The following is a 15933-nucleotide window of genomic DNA, read 5'->3' as shown; positions in this document are numbered from 1 at the left end:
GACTCTCCTCTAAGCTATGTTTTTTGATTCAGCTTCTTTGACCCCTCTCAAGCAGTTAAGATTTAGGGGTATTAGAAGTGACAAGGACGCAAGTGCAGATTATTTCTGGCACTCATTATTGCTATTCAGTGTGCCATTGGCTGTGGTCCCACAGTGGCCTTGCGAAGGTACTCTGGAACCGTAATAACACTGGATGCTACTTCATTGTGGTGTGGCAGGTAGAGAGGTCAATCTAGACTCGCAGGTTGGCAAAGTGCAAGCTCTAAGGTGCAGCACACTCCTCCAGCCAACTTGTAGGGGCTTAGTTTTGAGGCATGTGGACTGTGGCAGTAGGACCTGTCTGGACCCGCAATACCCCACTGAGTGTTACAGGCAAATAGTTGTGTACATGTTTGTAGACTACCGTGATTTATACATGAGTTTCTTCCTTTGTACATAGACCTACATACTGTTAACATGGATGCACAGGTCCCCATCTGGCAAATGTAGAGCCTTCGTTGTTTCCCTGTGCATAAGGGTGCCCCATCAGATGCATAGACTTCCATGCTGGTTACATGATTCCAAGAGGCGTTCCTCTGTGTACTTAGCCAACACAGAATATCGAGGAGAACATAACGTTTGCTTTATGAGAGGTCCCACCAGGTGATGGTCAGAATGCTACAAGAATGTGTATACTATTATAGTACTTCTATATTGTTTCCCCAGAACTAACAAGGCCTCAAAGTACCTTCTGAATGGTTATATAGCTTCTATGTTTTTTGTGCATGATTGGTAAATTATTGCTTTGAGTTCTAGCCAGAGTAGTATGTTTAGTGTCATTTGTGACGTTCGCTATCGTCCACAAAAAATCCATCCACATCTCAACCAGCTCTGACATCAATCTCGCCAACTCTGAACACCTTCACTTCCAGATTCACACCGACCCCAAAACCACACTCCGAGGCACCCTCCTTTACAGACCTCCAGGACCCCGCGCACAATTTAGTGAAGACATCACGGATTTCATCACTCCACACGCCCTCCCATCCAAAGATTACATCCTTCTGGGAGACCTCAATTTTCACCTTGAAAAGAACAACGACCGCAACACCACTACCCTTTTGGACAACCTCTCCAACCTCGGACTTAAACAACTGGTCACTTCCCCCACCCACATCGCAGGTCACACACTCGACCCTATCTTCACCTCCAGCAACCATGTCTCCTTTAGCCACACTACGGCTCTCCTCTGGACTGACCACAGCTGCGTCCACTTTACCTACAACAAGCCCAAACCCAACAACCACTCCCAACCTACTCTGCAAAGAAACTGGAACAAAATGACCATCGACCAGATCTCCTCATCGCTTCTTCAAAAGCCCCCCGCCCACTCCTCAAACCCCGACCAAGCCGCCACCAACCTCACCCTATGGTTATCCAACAGCGCCGACCTGCTAGCACCACTGAAAAAACGACAAATCCAACTTGGCAGCAAGAAAGCCTCCTGGTTCAACGATGATCTTAAGAAATCCTAGAAACTCTGCCGCTCCCTGGAGAAAGCCTGGAAAAAAGACCCAACCACCAGCACCAAGGAAGCCTTCAAAAACACCACTCGCACACACCGCCAACTGATCCGAAAAGCCAAGCAAACCGCCTTCAAGAACCGACTAGATAGCAACGCCCACAACAGCAAGGAACTTTTCAACATCGTCAAGGAATTCACCAATCCCTCGGCCAACTCCAACGACATCACCCCCTCTCAAGCCCTCTGCGACTCCCTAGCCTCATTCTTCCACAACAAAATCGCAGACATCCACAACAGCTTCGACAACCAACCCGGAGACCATTCCACCCAACCATCCGCTGGACCTTCACCACCCTCGAACACCCTTAATGACTGGAACCCAATCTCCACTGAGGACACTATCCGCCTGATGAACTCCATCCACTCAGGATCCCCCACAGACCCATGCCCTCACCACATCTTCAACAAAGCAGACTCCATCATAGCACCGCACCTCGGAGACGTCATCAACTGCTCCCTCAACTCCGCCACCTTCCCGGAAAGCTGGAAACACGCAGAACTCAGCGCCCTTCTGAAAAAACCCACAGCGGACCCCACCGAACTCAAAAACTCGCTCCTTCCATTCCCGGCCAAAGTCATCGAGAAAGCCGTCAACAACCAGCTCGCCGCCTTCCTCGAAGCCAACAACTCCCTCGACTCCTCACAGTCCGGCTTCCGAGCCAAACACAGCACTGAAACCGCCCTCATCGCAGCAACAGATGACATTCGAACCCTACTGGACAACGGAGACACAGTCGCCCTCATCCTCCTCGACCTCTCCGCAGCCTTCGACACAGTCTGCCACAACACCCTTCTACAGCGCCTCAGAAACATCGGAATCCAAAGAAAAGCACTAGAATGGTTCACCTCGTTCCTCACCGGAAGAACCCAGAGAGTCCGCCTTCCACCATTCAAGTCAGAGGCCACTGAAGTCATCTGCGGCGTCCCACAAGGATCTTCACTCAGCCCCACCCTTTTCAACGTATACATGAGCCCCCTCGCAACCATCGCACGCCAACACAACCTCAACATCATCTCCTACGCGGACGACACTCAACTGATCCTATCACTCACCAATGACCCTCACACCGCCAAAACTAACCTACACGAAGGAATGAAAGAAGTTGCCGAATGGATGAAACATAGCCGTCTGAAACTGAACTCTGATAAAACAGAAGTCCTTATCTTAGGTACCTCCCCCTCTGCATGGGACGATTCTTGGTGGCCAGAAGCCCTTGGGAAAGCACCCATCCCGACAGACCACGCACGGAACCTGGGCGTCATCCTGGATTCCTCACTTTCAATGTACAAACAAGTCAACGCCGTCTCTTCATCCTGCTTCAACATTCTTCGCATGCTCAAAAAAACATTTCGTTGGATCCCCACCGAAACTAGGAAAACGGTCACCCACGCCCTGGTCACGAGCCGACTGGACTACGGAAACACCCTCTACGCCGGCACTACCGCTAAACTCCAGAAAAAACTCCAACGAATCCAAAACGCCTCAGCCAGGCTCATATTAGACATCCCGCGTAAAGAACATATCTCTGGTCACCTGAAAAACCTCCACTGGCTACCCGTCAATAAGAGGATCACCTTCCGTCTCCTAACCCACGCACACAAAGCACTCTACGAAATCGGACCAGAATGCCTCAACACACGACTGTCCTTCTACTCCCCCTCCCGCCAGCTACGATCATCCAACCAAGCCCTTGCCACTGTACACCGCATTAACAAATCCACCATGGGAGGTAGATCCTTCTCCTACCTGGCAGCTAAAACCTGGAACTCCCTTCCCACTCACCTTCGCCTTACTCAGAATCACCTAGCATTCAGAAAGCAACTTTAAACGTGGATATTTGACAAGTAATCCCCCTCCCCTCCCCAAGCGCCTTGAGACCCTCTGGGTATGTAGAGCGCTATATAAATTCTTTGACTTGACTAGAAGTGCTTAGGACATGTAAACATGAGAGTTCAGTATATGTACAGTACATCTTGTGACAAGCGACTAACTCATCGTGGCTCAGGGAGCAGCCAGCTCTTTATCGACTTCCAAATTTTAGGTGATTGCTGATCATCCTTCTTGGTGCCAGGAGACTGTTCCTGGGCCAGGCTTCCATTCTGAGTAAGAACTACTGACCATACATTTATCATTTTTTAACGAGCTTCTGTAGGGAAATACAAAGCAGTGCCACTCTGTGAAAGGACTATCCACCTTTTTTGAAAACGGTCTTCTCTCTGACATTGCAGAGGTACCTGACCTAGTTTCAGCTCGCCCCCTTCTCCTAACATATGTGCGACCAGAAGATTTTGTTGACCGATATGAATTTGATTCATGTTTTTATTTAACTTGGTGAATGCAGTTGTCAATTACTAAAGTGTTTTCTATGTTTCTTTGCAGTTCCCATAGTATTGAAGTACCGGACCTGACACAGAGATTGAATAAAGGATCCTAGCTTAAAAGCCACTTTAGGAAATTAAAATGCTGCATAATTTAAGCTTAACCCATGTACATACCCCCGGATCTGTTCTGTTTTGTACATGCAAGATATTGTCCTGGCCCTACTACTCTCGAATTCTTGCCAATTCCAGGTTATGACAAATGTATACATTATAGATATGCATATATATATGTTAATTTAAAAAATATGGCACTGCAGTCTGAGCCAGTGGGATTTCACGGTTTCTAGCTAGCTTCAGCTTTCCTTGCTTATGGTTTGTATTTTGGGCTGACTTCTCTCCTGCATCACAGCCTTCATGATATGGCCCAATTGGGATTTTAGATTCCAAAAAACCCAGTTACGAAGCGACAGTCGTTACTTGCCTGTTTTTCTCTCTTCTGTATTTTTACTGGTCAAGAAATGATTTTTACTTCGAGACTGTTGCACCAGCGAAAGATTATTCTACGCTTAAAAGGGAAATCATCATGGTTTGTTTTTCAAGGCTCCTCATTTTCTTAATGATTTTGCCTTTACATGTATAACATCATGCTTCAGAAACACATTACAAGAACCAATATTCTTCAGAGTCTGTCCCTGATTCACTTAAGAGACTGAATAACTTGAATTTGTTGCTCCAGATCTGAAGCGCCTAATGTGTTGCCTTTGTCTGTAGAGGTACAAAGCCGTTCTTCAGTGCCTGCACAATGTGTGTTGGTGAGAGCTGTCAAGACACTGATGGGTAGATGCTATCCTACTTGGCCAGAAGACCCGATAGGTGTTGATTGACATAAAGCTGGGGAGATTCAGAATATGGTTGGACCATACCCCAACCTCGGTGGTAAAATTCTTGGGGCGGGCAAATTAACTTGCTGATGTCCCTTCTCTGATGAGACCCTCCCTGCATCGAGCCAGAAAGGAGATAAGCATGGTAGTCCAAATTACACATCTTGCTTCTGAGTATTGACTCAGCGAGTCCATACTTCTGCCGGATTGGTCTCTAGATAGAAGTGGCGGGGTGTTCTGAAAGCCTGAAGACCAGTTTTAATCTCGAAGGATACAGTCCCCTTATCAGTTATTGAATTTAATATTCATAATTAAGGCAAGTACCCTGCATTGCCTTCGCTGGTATAGAATGTTGCTGCTGTGAAGCGGAGGTAAAGCCTCTAGTTTGAACCTGCAACCCTCTTTACATTTGATCTCTATTGAGTCCTTGTAACAGAACGGTGAGCCCATTCCAGTCCAGGATTTGAAGATTGTTCTGATCAAAGGTCTAACATTTCACAAGTACCAGATTTAGTCTCACAAAATAACTTGCTTTGGATTTGCTCCAATCACATTCAAATATTTAGACTTGGAAAGCAACTACATTGCTTTGTAGATAAACCACTTTGCCCACCAGGGCTGACTTTAAAGTGTTTGGTGACTTGATTTGTCACATGTGTATGCTGCTCTGAGGACAGCATTGAGATCCCTCATCTTATTTGTCGTTGGTCTCATGCTTTTGATTCTCCATGCAGAGTTGCGGAGAATGTAACAGATTAAATAAAAGTATTATTTCACATGGCCCATCTATTGCAGGGATCCTTGTCCGCCCTCACCTGGGGATTGTAGGTAAAATCATAATTTAGGAGAGTGTAGCATGGAAGTTGAATATTGACGGATATTGTGATTGGTTTTGAGCATTGTTGGGTCCACTTGGTCCTCCAGGAAACTGTATCCATGATGAGCTGTAATGAGCTGATACTTTGTGTGGGGAAATTATTGCACCACTCCTTTTAAGGTTTAACCAGTGTTTGTTGTTGTGCAGTTCGCTTTTTGTCCATCTTAGATCTGTTTTAGCCTCTCTGAGAGGTACGTTGTATATAAAATTGTCTCCGTTGCTCCTAAGGATAATTTTTGTGTTGAAGGTTATTTAAAATCATGACAGTATTACATTCTCCAGATGTTTACACCACTTGTGCAGCAGGTGTGGGTGGGCTGGGGATATAAGCATACCTAGCCGTAACACCATGAAAAGGGATGGAAATCCGTTTAGGAAGAAAAAAAGGCAACGTTCAACTTCCAAATGTTATTAAACACAGTCTTAAGAATTGTCCTATGTTCTACTTTTCTGTCAGTGTTCAGCTGACTGCAGACATCTTATAATTCACATTAATTTTCCTACAGTGCAATCATTTGTGTTGTGCAGATGTCACTTAAAACAAAAAGTGTCTGTTATACAACTAATGGCAAAGACATTTGATATTCTTTTTATAATTTAATAACGTTACTAAGATGTTAAAGAAACATGCAGGTTTTTCTGGTTAACACACAGATACAGTAGTACTGTTTCAACTCCGTGCCACCTTTTATCCAGTTGCAATGTTGGTTCTTCGACGGGTGTAGAGTTTGATCAGACCCATGTGCTAGAGCCAGTTTAAGCCAGTCTAGGCTTTCACTCACACTAAATCAATACAATAGCTATAATTTTAATCTGGTGATAATCGAATATACTAAGTATCTGGCAAAATGATTAAAATTCCAATTGAATAATTACTGCCAAAACAATGAGCTAGGCATCGAGATGTTTAGCTTTTTTGTAGCCTTTCCATGATATGAAGGATTGTATTTCTTGACTATTTAACTTACCTTACCTAATAGTATCTTGCAAGTTACTGAGCTTGTGCCACTAAACATTCCACGTTCTACACATCAGTGGGTCTGAAAAATGTGGGTGCAAGCGAAGGGTTTTTAGAGATGACAAAGTTAATGTAGTTGTCTTCTAGCGATGCAGACACATAAGGTTTTGTTATGCAGATTCGGAGAGCGCACAACCACTCAGGAGGATATCCTGGCGCTGAACAGTTGTTAGTTTAGACACACCCATGCCTTGCATCATCAATTGTGGAAAGACGTGCATGCATGTATGCCAGGGTGAGTACTAAAACGTTTGACAAGGGGAGCAAGGGGAGTCCGAGAAGTTTGTCACCCATGTTTAGATTATTATTTGATGTCGCACATTCAGCAGATAGTTTATTTTTTCGACAGTGTGACTACGAAGGATTCCTGATAGTGAGCAATGCATGCTTGCTAGCTTCTTGTGGCAGCAAAGCAAACTTTGCTTACGAGATGGGAAATTAGGCTTTTTCTACTAAGGCTCAATGTCCTTGTTTTAGTACGCATCTGGAAAATAATGTGGTAGAAGCAGAACAAGACATTGCTTTTTCATGAAAAATACTCCAGCGCTGTGCCACTTCTAGTAGGAATCCATGCATTGGCATCAAATTGCAAGAAAAGCCTATTGAAGAATTCAATTGTGATTTAATGTCCCTAATACTTGGGTTCTAAAAGAAAATGTTGTGATTTTAATATCTTGCTAAACTTTTTATCTTTGACTGATGTATAATCGGATGTCAGCCTGAACTGGGACCCTCAAGTCCTCCCCTGGTACTGGAATTGTTCTTAATGTGCCAGTGCCTTACAGTTCTGTACTGTGATTAAATGATGTCTAGGGACTGTGCCTGCATGGCCACTTTCTGATATGATATTGCCTGTATCTGAGATTGTTTACTGATAATGTCTGTCTTATACTGATTTGAAGTTGCCATGTTTGGGATGTACTTAGCTGTACTTCAGGGTTAGCATTCGGGTACCGAGCGTTTGCAGTGCAGTCCCTCATCCCTGCCTCTGCTGGGTTTCTACTTGTATATAGTTATTGATGTTGTCTGATAATGTATTTGTGCTCTTTCCTATTTATATTTCCACCAAAGTTGCTTGTACTGTTAAAAGGAGTGTGTGGTGGGGCATGACTATGAAATGAGAGTAAAGAAAGCATTAAAGAGTTGTGTTCTATAACCTAAGGTGTTTATTTTAAGTCTCTTTAATCGCGGTTTGCCATTGTTCATCAGCTTGAAACAATTTGGCTGTTCTTCAACTGAATACCTATTACCAATTGAATTGTTTCGCAATTCACTCAGTGCAAAAGGGATTTCGTTTTAATAGCTGGTGCGTTTCAGGTGACGTAGTTGGCTTTGCTATATTTGGGATATATCCCATAAGAAAATGATGCATTTGATGGAGTACTTATCTGAAAGAGACCACTAGCCGCAGATGCCTTACCTTAGAATTCTCACAAGGTGCCAGACTGGATCTGCAAATTTTTTCAGCAGTACCCCTGCGCAGCAGTAGAGGGCGTTGTGCAACTCCATACCGACGTCACCCACATATGTGACTTCACTGGAGTCCATATTAGCCACTCCACAATGAGCTGACGTCAGTTTCTTCTTTTCCATACTTACGATGCTGATCGGAAAGGCGGTTACCTCACGCCTTTTTAATTATACTTTTTTCTCCAAACTGTTTTATTTTTAAAGCAAAAAAAAGAAAAGGAACATAGGTCCACATGAACACAGCGTTAAGCCTACAACCCATTTAGGGCAGGCCCCGTTATTATTAAGTGCCTCCCAGCGTAAAGAAATGCAGTATTCAGGCAAGTAGAGACACAGCATGTCGCCTACAACCCTTGCTGGGCCGGCTGAGTGATCTATTACATGTAGTCATGAGCTTGTTGTGGGGATTCCCAGGACCTGTTGTAACATTCAGAACGTGGGCTAGAGGCCCATATGATGCGAGTAGTGTTAGAGGTATAGGAAAAGATCGGAAAAAGAAATGGCGAGAGTCAGGAGAAGAGTTAAGCTGTGCAGGTAAGTGAGTGGGTGGACGAGATGTGGCGTGTGATAGTGGCAGGTATGATGGATATAGATCCTGGCGCTTGCTGAGGTGAATCGCGGGGACGACTGATCTACTTATGGGAGGAGTCTGCTTGGGTCTGACGGGAGTATGGCGTCCTCGAAGAGTCGCAGCGCTCTTAGCTTAGACGGCAAATGGCGCACATGTTCTATTTTACAGAGGTATTAAACTAATGGTCGCCAGACACCGTTGAAGTGAGTGTCTGGTGCATGTATTCGTGCTGTGAGGAGTTCCATAGTGAGCACATGCCACAAGCGTATGAACCAGGCATAGTGCTATAAGTTGTTTAGTCGCCCCAAGCATGTATAGTGCTATGGTCCAGTCGCTGCGAGTGAGTGCTTTTATGTTCTCCGGTTTAAGGCCTAGTAGGATCGTGGTTGCAGATTCAGGCAGGGGTAAGCCCAGTACTTCTTTAATATGGCTAAGGACTTCTTCCAAAGCAGTGTCAGGAGTGGGCAGTCCCACCAAATGTGAATGAAGTCGCCAGATGCGGTCAGACATCTCCAACACAAGGGGGATCTGGCGGGAAACATTTTGTGCAATCGAACGGGTGTGTAATACCATTGTGTCAATTTTGTACGCATTTTCCCTCTAAGGGATGCCTCGATGAACCCTAGGAATGTCGCGCCACAGGCGGTTCCATTGTGTGGGCGTGATTTCCCTATCCAACGTCATCTGCCATTGGCGTGGATATGAATGTGTGGTTAGCATCGGGGGGATGTTGCAGGATCTGGTATGTCCGCGATATAAGACCTTTCGAGTCGTCAAATGAGCGGACTAGTCGCTCAAAGGGGGTGAATGGCCGAACGGCCGCCTGTTGCATTTCTGGTGAAGATACCCAGTGTCGCAGCTGAGCATATTGTAGTCCTGTTCCCATTGGGAGATGGAATTCTTACCTGCACTGGGCGAATGTCTTAAGGGTGCCCCCTTCGTATAGATCACCAATCACTCTACAATCCCCCTGTGGCCATTTGGCGAATGTTTGGGAGTGGAAGGCTGGAGGGAATAATGGGTTGCCGGCAATGGCAGTGGGTGGGGGAGGGAAAGGTCGTCAGTCCTTTTTGCACGTATATCTTGTCCCATATGTCTAGGACTGTCTTAGTAGGCACTGCAATATAGGCGCCATGGGAACGCGCCGCGCGGTGAAGCCACGTAAGATCCTAAATGGTACGTCCCGTCACCATCCAGTCCATATGAAACCACACCTCGCTTTCAGTGGTTGTCCATTCCGAGACAAAGCGGAGGTGCGAGGCCCAGTAGTATTCCAGAAGGTTGGGACACGCCAACCCCCCCCTTGTCTCGCGGCAGCATGAGAATTTTATGAGAAAATCGCGGTCTATCCCCACCCCATATAAAGTTAGTGATGTCCTTTTGGAAGCCCTGTATCTGGTATTGTGGTATAGGGGTGAGTTGGCACTGGAATAGGTATAACATTTTAGGGAGTATTGACATTATGACGGCGTTAAGCCTGCCCAGAGATAGTTTGGGATTTCCACCTTCGTAGGTCCTCCAGGACCGTTTTTTTACGTTCCCGTCAGTTCACTTGTATCCACATGTCTAATGAAGTCAATAGTAGCCCTAGGTATCGGATATGATCCGAGGCCCACTGATAAGGAGCCTGCGTCTTTAATGCCGGTTTCTGTAGTAGGAAATCTCGGTGTACAGTCATAATCTAGTGAATAGTCCCGACCATGTGCGTGGACCCCGGAGCAATCAAAAATAATCTCTTAAGGTGTCGAAAAATGCAGAACTGCGCAGACACTTAAGAGAGAAATAAAGACAGATAATGCAGCCTATATAACCAGGCTACACTGTCCAGTAATTCAACTAGAAATTCCACCAAAAATCCACAAACAGCAAATTCTGTCACGATTTCCCTTGCTTTAGCAGTAAAAACCCTCTGGAATGATAGAGAGGAAGACATGGACAGACACGCCCCATAGGCTGCCATTATGTGGCTCAGAACAGGATACTGTGCCTTTAAGAGAACTTTCCAGAACATCACAGTATCCCAGAATGCACTGCAGGTCCCTTTTACTTTCAGTTCTTTTTTCCAGCTCCTGCAAGCAGGACCCTGGAGCATTGAGCTCTCCCTTTTCAAGGGTTTATTGGTGATTTTTCACTTTTGTTCAAGTCTTTGGTGCCTTTCTTCTTGTTAATCCTTTGGTGCACTCTTTGATTGGCAATATGCCTGCATTATTTGACAAATGTCCAGAGTGCTCCAGGAAGAAGGCCAAATCGGATCCACATGAGGTGTGTATCCTCTGCCTTCCCTCTTCCCATGTCCCAGAGGAGTGTGCCATTTGTCAGGGCTTTTCTGGCAGGACCCTGAAGGATAGACAGAAGATCAGGCTTCAGGGCCTTGAGGAAAGAAGGCTGAAGGCGCAAGGTGGGTCTGCAGGGGCTTCCTCTGCCCATGCTGAGGTCTCTGGGGGGCTCCCCAGGGGCAGGAAGACCAGCAAGTGTCCCCATTCTCCGCCTGGGTCGATTGCACCGACTACAGCGTCGAGAGGGATGACTGCAGTCTGTTCCCCCGTCTCCTCAGGGCTTTGGGTCGAAGCGACGTCGACGGTCGACGTCAAGGGAACTGAATAGACCGCCGTCAAGATCTCCTGTGACTATTTTGTCGTCGTCGTCGGAGTCATCGTCGTCGAGTGATCGACGTCAAGAGGCCCAGTGTCGGCGCTCACCGTCGAGGCGACACCGCCGTCGGCGAAAAGGAGAAGGTCATCGTCAAGGGGATCCTTGACGTCGAAGAGAAGATCGTCGTCGAGGCAAAGATCGCCGTCGAGGCGAAGGAGATCGCCATCGAGGCGAAGGTGGTCGCCGTCGAGGTGAAGGCCTTCGCGGAAAAGACGCTTACTGTCGAGGGACCGACGCTCGCCGTTCTTCGGCGCCGAAGAGACGAGGAAGGAGGTCTGGCGCCAGGAGTCAGTCTAGCAGGCGCCAAATACCTATGGGAGGTTCGCCAACGTCCCAGGCTGGAAAGGAAGGCGGATCACCGGGTTCGGTGTACTCCATGGTATATACCCCGCCGCAAAGGCCGGTTACGCCCCCTCCTCCATTACCGAGGAGGCTCCCTCCGCATGCCCCTACACCTCCTCCGCTCCCACCACTTCCGCTCCCACCACTTCCGCCGCGTCCTCAATCTCTACCTCAACCTCAGCTGCCAGCAGACAGGCCGCCTCCAATCCCTCCGAGGTCGGTCTCACTGCCACAATATCCGACTCCTCCCAAGGGGACCTCTCAGCCGAGGGCCCCAGCCAAACCAAAGTCGCCCGCCCCTGTGGAACCGGCAGATCGACCAAAGCCAAGGAGGTCACGTTCACGCTCCGGACGGAGGGGGAGATCAAGGAGTCGGCATAGATCCTCCACCAGGTCAAGACGGCGCCATAGGAGGCGCTGATCGCGGTCCCGCACGGACTCCTCCAGGACCAGGACCTATTCACCGACCTTGTCGGAATCCCCGGGGACAAGGGTGTCTCCAGTGGACGACATCAGCACGTTCCAGGATGTTCTCCTGAGGGGGGCAGCGAAATTGGGAATCACGATGACGGCTCCAACACCCACGACGTCCGTGATATTTGAGACGCTTCACAAGAAGCATTTGTCTCGACCTTTACTACCGCTAGTACCTGGGTTGGTAGAGTCCGCGGAGGAGCTGTTCCTCACGCCAGCAGTGACGAAGGCCGCTCCCTTCCGGCTTCTAAAGAAGTACAGGGCCCCGGATTCTGATCCGGCTTTTCTGCGGATAGACCTGGTTCCGAACTCTGTTATTGGCGGCCAGGAAGCTACATTCTACCTCCCCCGTCTCCAACCGTACCGCCTGATAAGGAGAGCCGATGGATCGACTCAGCTGGCAGGAAGGCTTGTGGGACGGCATCCACGGCCATGAAGCCCTCTAGCGATGCGGCTCTGCTAGGGTGGTATGACCGTGCCCTGTGGGAATCCCTTCAGCAGTTCACGGAACTCCTGCCACGAGATAAGAGGGAGGTCTTCCAGGAGATCCTCAAGGAGGGGATGCTGGTTTCGAACCAGGTCATCAGCGCGGCTGCGGATGTCTCTTTTGGCGGCCCATGGGTATTGTCATGGGATCAACCAGCGGCGCCATGCTTGGCTCAGGCTCACATCACTCAAGCCGGAGGCCCAGCAGCGGGTGGCCAATCTGCCCTTCTCGGGGGAAACCCTGTTCGGCAAACATGCCAACAATGAGATGGCCCGCATGAAAGCGGAGGCCGAGACCCTGACGGCTGTGGGCTTTCCGTTCCAGAGACGGTTCGGTGCACAGGGCTGAGGGCGAAAACAGACTTCGGGACAGCAGCAGCAACAACAGCAGCAGTTCCGGAGACCCTTCCAGAAGCGCCAGAAGGGTAGAGGGGGCCAGCAGTCCTCTACAGCGAACAAAGGCCCGGCTGGGTCTCGACCCTGAGCGGTTACTTCCCCCACTTCCGTTACCCCCTCCGGTGGGGGGGAAGCGTTCCATTTTTTCTGGCAGAGTGGAGAAAAATTACTCAGGACAAGTGGGTGCTGAATATTGTTTGCAATGGATACAGTCTTCGGTTCACTAGCCCGCCTCCATCAATTCCTCCGGTCAGCTCAGTTTCAGCTGCGCGAGCTCCAGGCGGAGGCTGATATCCTGTTAAGGAAGAGGGCGATAGAAGACGTACCTCTGTCTCAAAGAGGAAGAGGTCTGTACTCCCGGTTCTTCCTGGTTCGCAAGAAGGACAAGAACGAGTTCAGGCCCATTCTGGATTTGCGACAGGCAAATCGTGGATTCGCAGAGAGAAGTTTTGCATGCTGTCGTTGCATCAGATTTATCCTCAGTTGCAACAGGGAGACTGGCTATGTGCTATAGATCTACAAGATGCGTACTTCCATGTGCCCATTGCACACAAACACAGTTCCTGCGATTCCAAGTCGGCGCCAATCATTATCAGTACACAGTACTGCCATTAGGACTGAAGTCTGCGCCCAGAACATTCTCGAAGTGCATGGCAGTGGTAGCAGCACACCTAAGGTAGAACAAGGTGTTTGTCTACCCGTACCTGGACGATTGCTTGATCAAGGCCTCCTCCTTCTCGGAAGCTCAAGCACACTTCCAGAAGACGTGCGTTCTCTTGAACAAGCTGGGGTCGCACATCAACATGTCCAAGTCTGTCCCGACTCCGGTCTAGTGCATTCAGTACTTTGGAGCCACCATCAATACGCTGTCAGCAAGCGTGTCTCCTTTGGAAGAGCGACGATTATCACTCCTTCGGACGGCTCAGGCTCTTATGACCACTCCATCTACAACAGTGAGGACGGTGTTTTCTCTACTGGGATCGATGGCCTCTTGTATCTTCCCAACGCCACAGGCACGACTGCACATGAGACCGTTGCAGGAGTGCTTGGAGGATCAGTGGGATCAGAGGAAAGGGTCTTAGAACGACAAGATACGACTGTCTCTGCATGCTCTTAAGTCTCTGAAGTGGTGGTGTTCAGCGGAGAATCTCCTCAGAGGGTTCCCTTCCACAAGGACATTCCCACTCAGACTATCGTGACGGATGCTTCTCTCCACGGCTGGGGGGCGCACTCCGGAGACTTACAGATTCAAGGAACGTGGTCCCCGACGGAGTCCACGTATCACATCAATTTCCTGGAACTCAGAGCTGTTCACTTGGCACTGAAGGCCTTTCATCCGTCCTTCCAGACCAACTCTCTGCTTGTACAGACTGACAATACGACCACGATGATTACCTCAACAAGCAGGGGGCCTTGAGATTGCGCACTCTGTCGCAGGAGGCGCAGGCGATCTGGCGATGGCTTCTGGCCAGAGGACTGACGATAACGGCTACCCATCTACCAGGTGTGCAAAATGTTCAGGCGGACGCACTGAGCAGACTGATTCAGGAAAACCACGAATGGGTCATAAACGACGGAGTACTAGTAGAAGTCTTCGCAAGGTGGGGGACTCCAGACGTAGATCTGTTCGCCACCGCCGAAAACAGCAAATGCCGAGACTTCACCTCCAAGTACTACCTGTAGGGGACGCTGGGGAATGCGCTATGGATCAACTGGTCAACCAGCTTTCTGTACGCTTTTCCATCCATTCCCCTGATTCCTGCGGTGCTCATCAAGCTGTCCCAGTCCAGGGCGCGGATGATCCTGATTGCCCCGAAATGGCCCAGGCAGTGGTGGTTCACGGTCTCTCCTTCCTCACATACGGCTGCCGTGCAGGCCGGACCTTCTCACGAAGTTCGGGGGGCAGATGTTGCACCCCAACCTCTCATCTTTGAGTTTGGCGGCATGGCTCCTGAGATAGTGCAATATGGCCATTTGAATCTTCCTGAAGATTGCATGGACATACTGAAGGAGGCTATGCGACCTTCCACTCGGACTTCCTATGCTTACAAGTGGAAGAGGTTTTGCATCTGGTGCAAGTCCAAGAATTATGACCCGACGACGTGTAAGGAAGATGTCATCCTTCCGTATCTTCTGCATCTGGCACAGTCTGGCCTTAATGTCCATTCCATTAAGGTTCATCTTGCTGCGCTGACTGCCTACAGGAAATGCCTTTACAGACTTCCTTCTTTCAGATCCCTGTGATCAAAGATTTTTTGGAAGGCTTGAAGAAAGTGTTCCCTCCTGTCCGGCTTCCTTCACCTTCATGGGAATTGAATGTGGTGCTGTCCAGATTGATGAAGGAGCCTTTTGAACCTATTCATAAGGCTTCATTGCAGCACCTGTCCTGGAAGGCGGCGTTCCTCGTGGCCATTACATCGGCCCGCAGGGTGAGTGAAATTCGGGCGTTGTGTTGCCAGGAACCTTACACTGTATTTCATGCTGCTAAGGTTGTTATGCGTACTTACCCTAAATTTCTTCCAAAGGTTATATCTGATTTTCAAGTTAACCAGACCATAACTTTACCTACGTTTTTTCAGAATCCTTCCTCTCCAGCGGACCGGTCGCTGCATTCCCTGGATGTTAGGAGGGTGTTGAAATTGTATCTGGATAAGACCAAGGATATTTGTAGGTCAGACCAATTGTTTATCAAATATGGATCAGTCAGGCGGGTCTTGCTACCTCTTAACAGTCCATCTCTAGGTGGATTGTGTCCTGCATACAACTGTGTTACTAAAAATCTAATAAGACCATAGGGGGTAAACCTAAGGCTCATTCCACCAGGGGCAAAGCTGCCACAACTGCTTTGCTCCGTAATGTTCCAAGTGCAGAAATCTGCAA

At 48.3% G+C, this 15933-nt stretch overlaps 1 protein-coding gene across 1 annotated transcript in view; it reads left to right on the top strand.

Moving 5' to 3' along the window:
• Positions 1-7820, top strand: part of VAMP4 (vesicle associated membrane protein 4) — a 177128-nt gene extending 169308 nt beyond the window's left edge. Inside the window, exon 9 of the mRNA XM_086957617.1 lies at positions 3945-7820. Coding sequence (XP_086813743.1) covers positions 3945-3973 — 29 coding nt within the window. The 3' untranslated portion in view covers positions 3974-7820. The remainder of the gene's footprint in view (positions 1-3944) is intronic.
• The last annotated feature ends 8113 nt before the right edge of the window (positions 7821-15933 follow it).

The sequence above is a fragment of the Lissotriton vulgaris genome, chromosome 1_1 (genome assembly GCF_964263255.1).
Source record: "Lissotriton vulgaris chromosome 1_1, aLisVul1.2, whole genome shotgun sequence".
In the NCBI taxonomy this organism is placed as follows: Eukaryota; Metazoa; Chordata; class Amphibia; order Caudata; family Salamandridae; genus Lissotriton; species Lissotriton vulgaris.
This window is presented reverse-complemented; position numbering and strand designations above follow the sequence as displayed.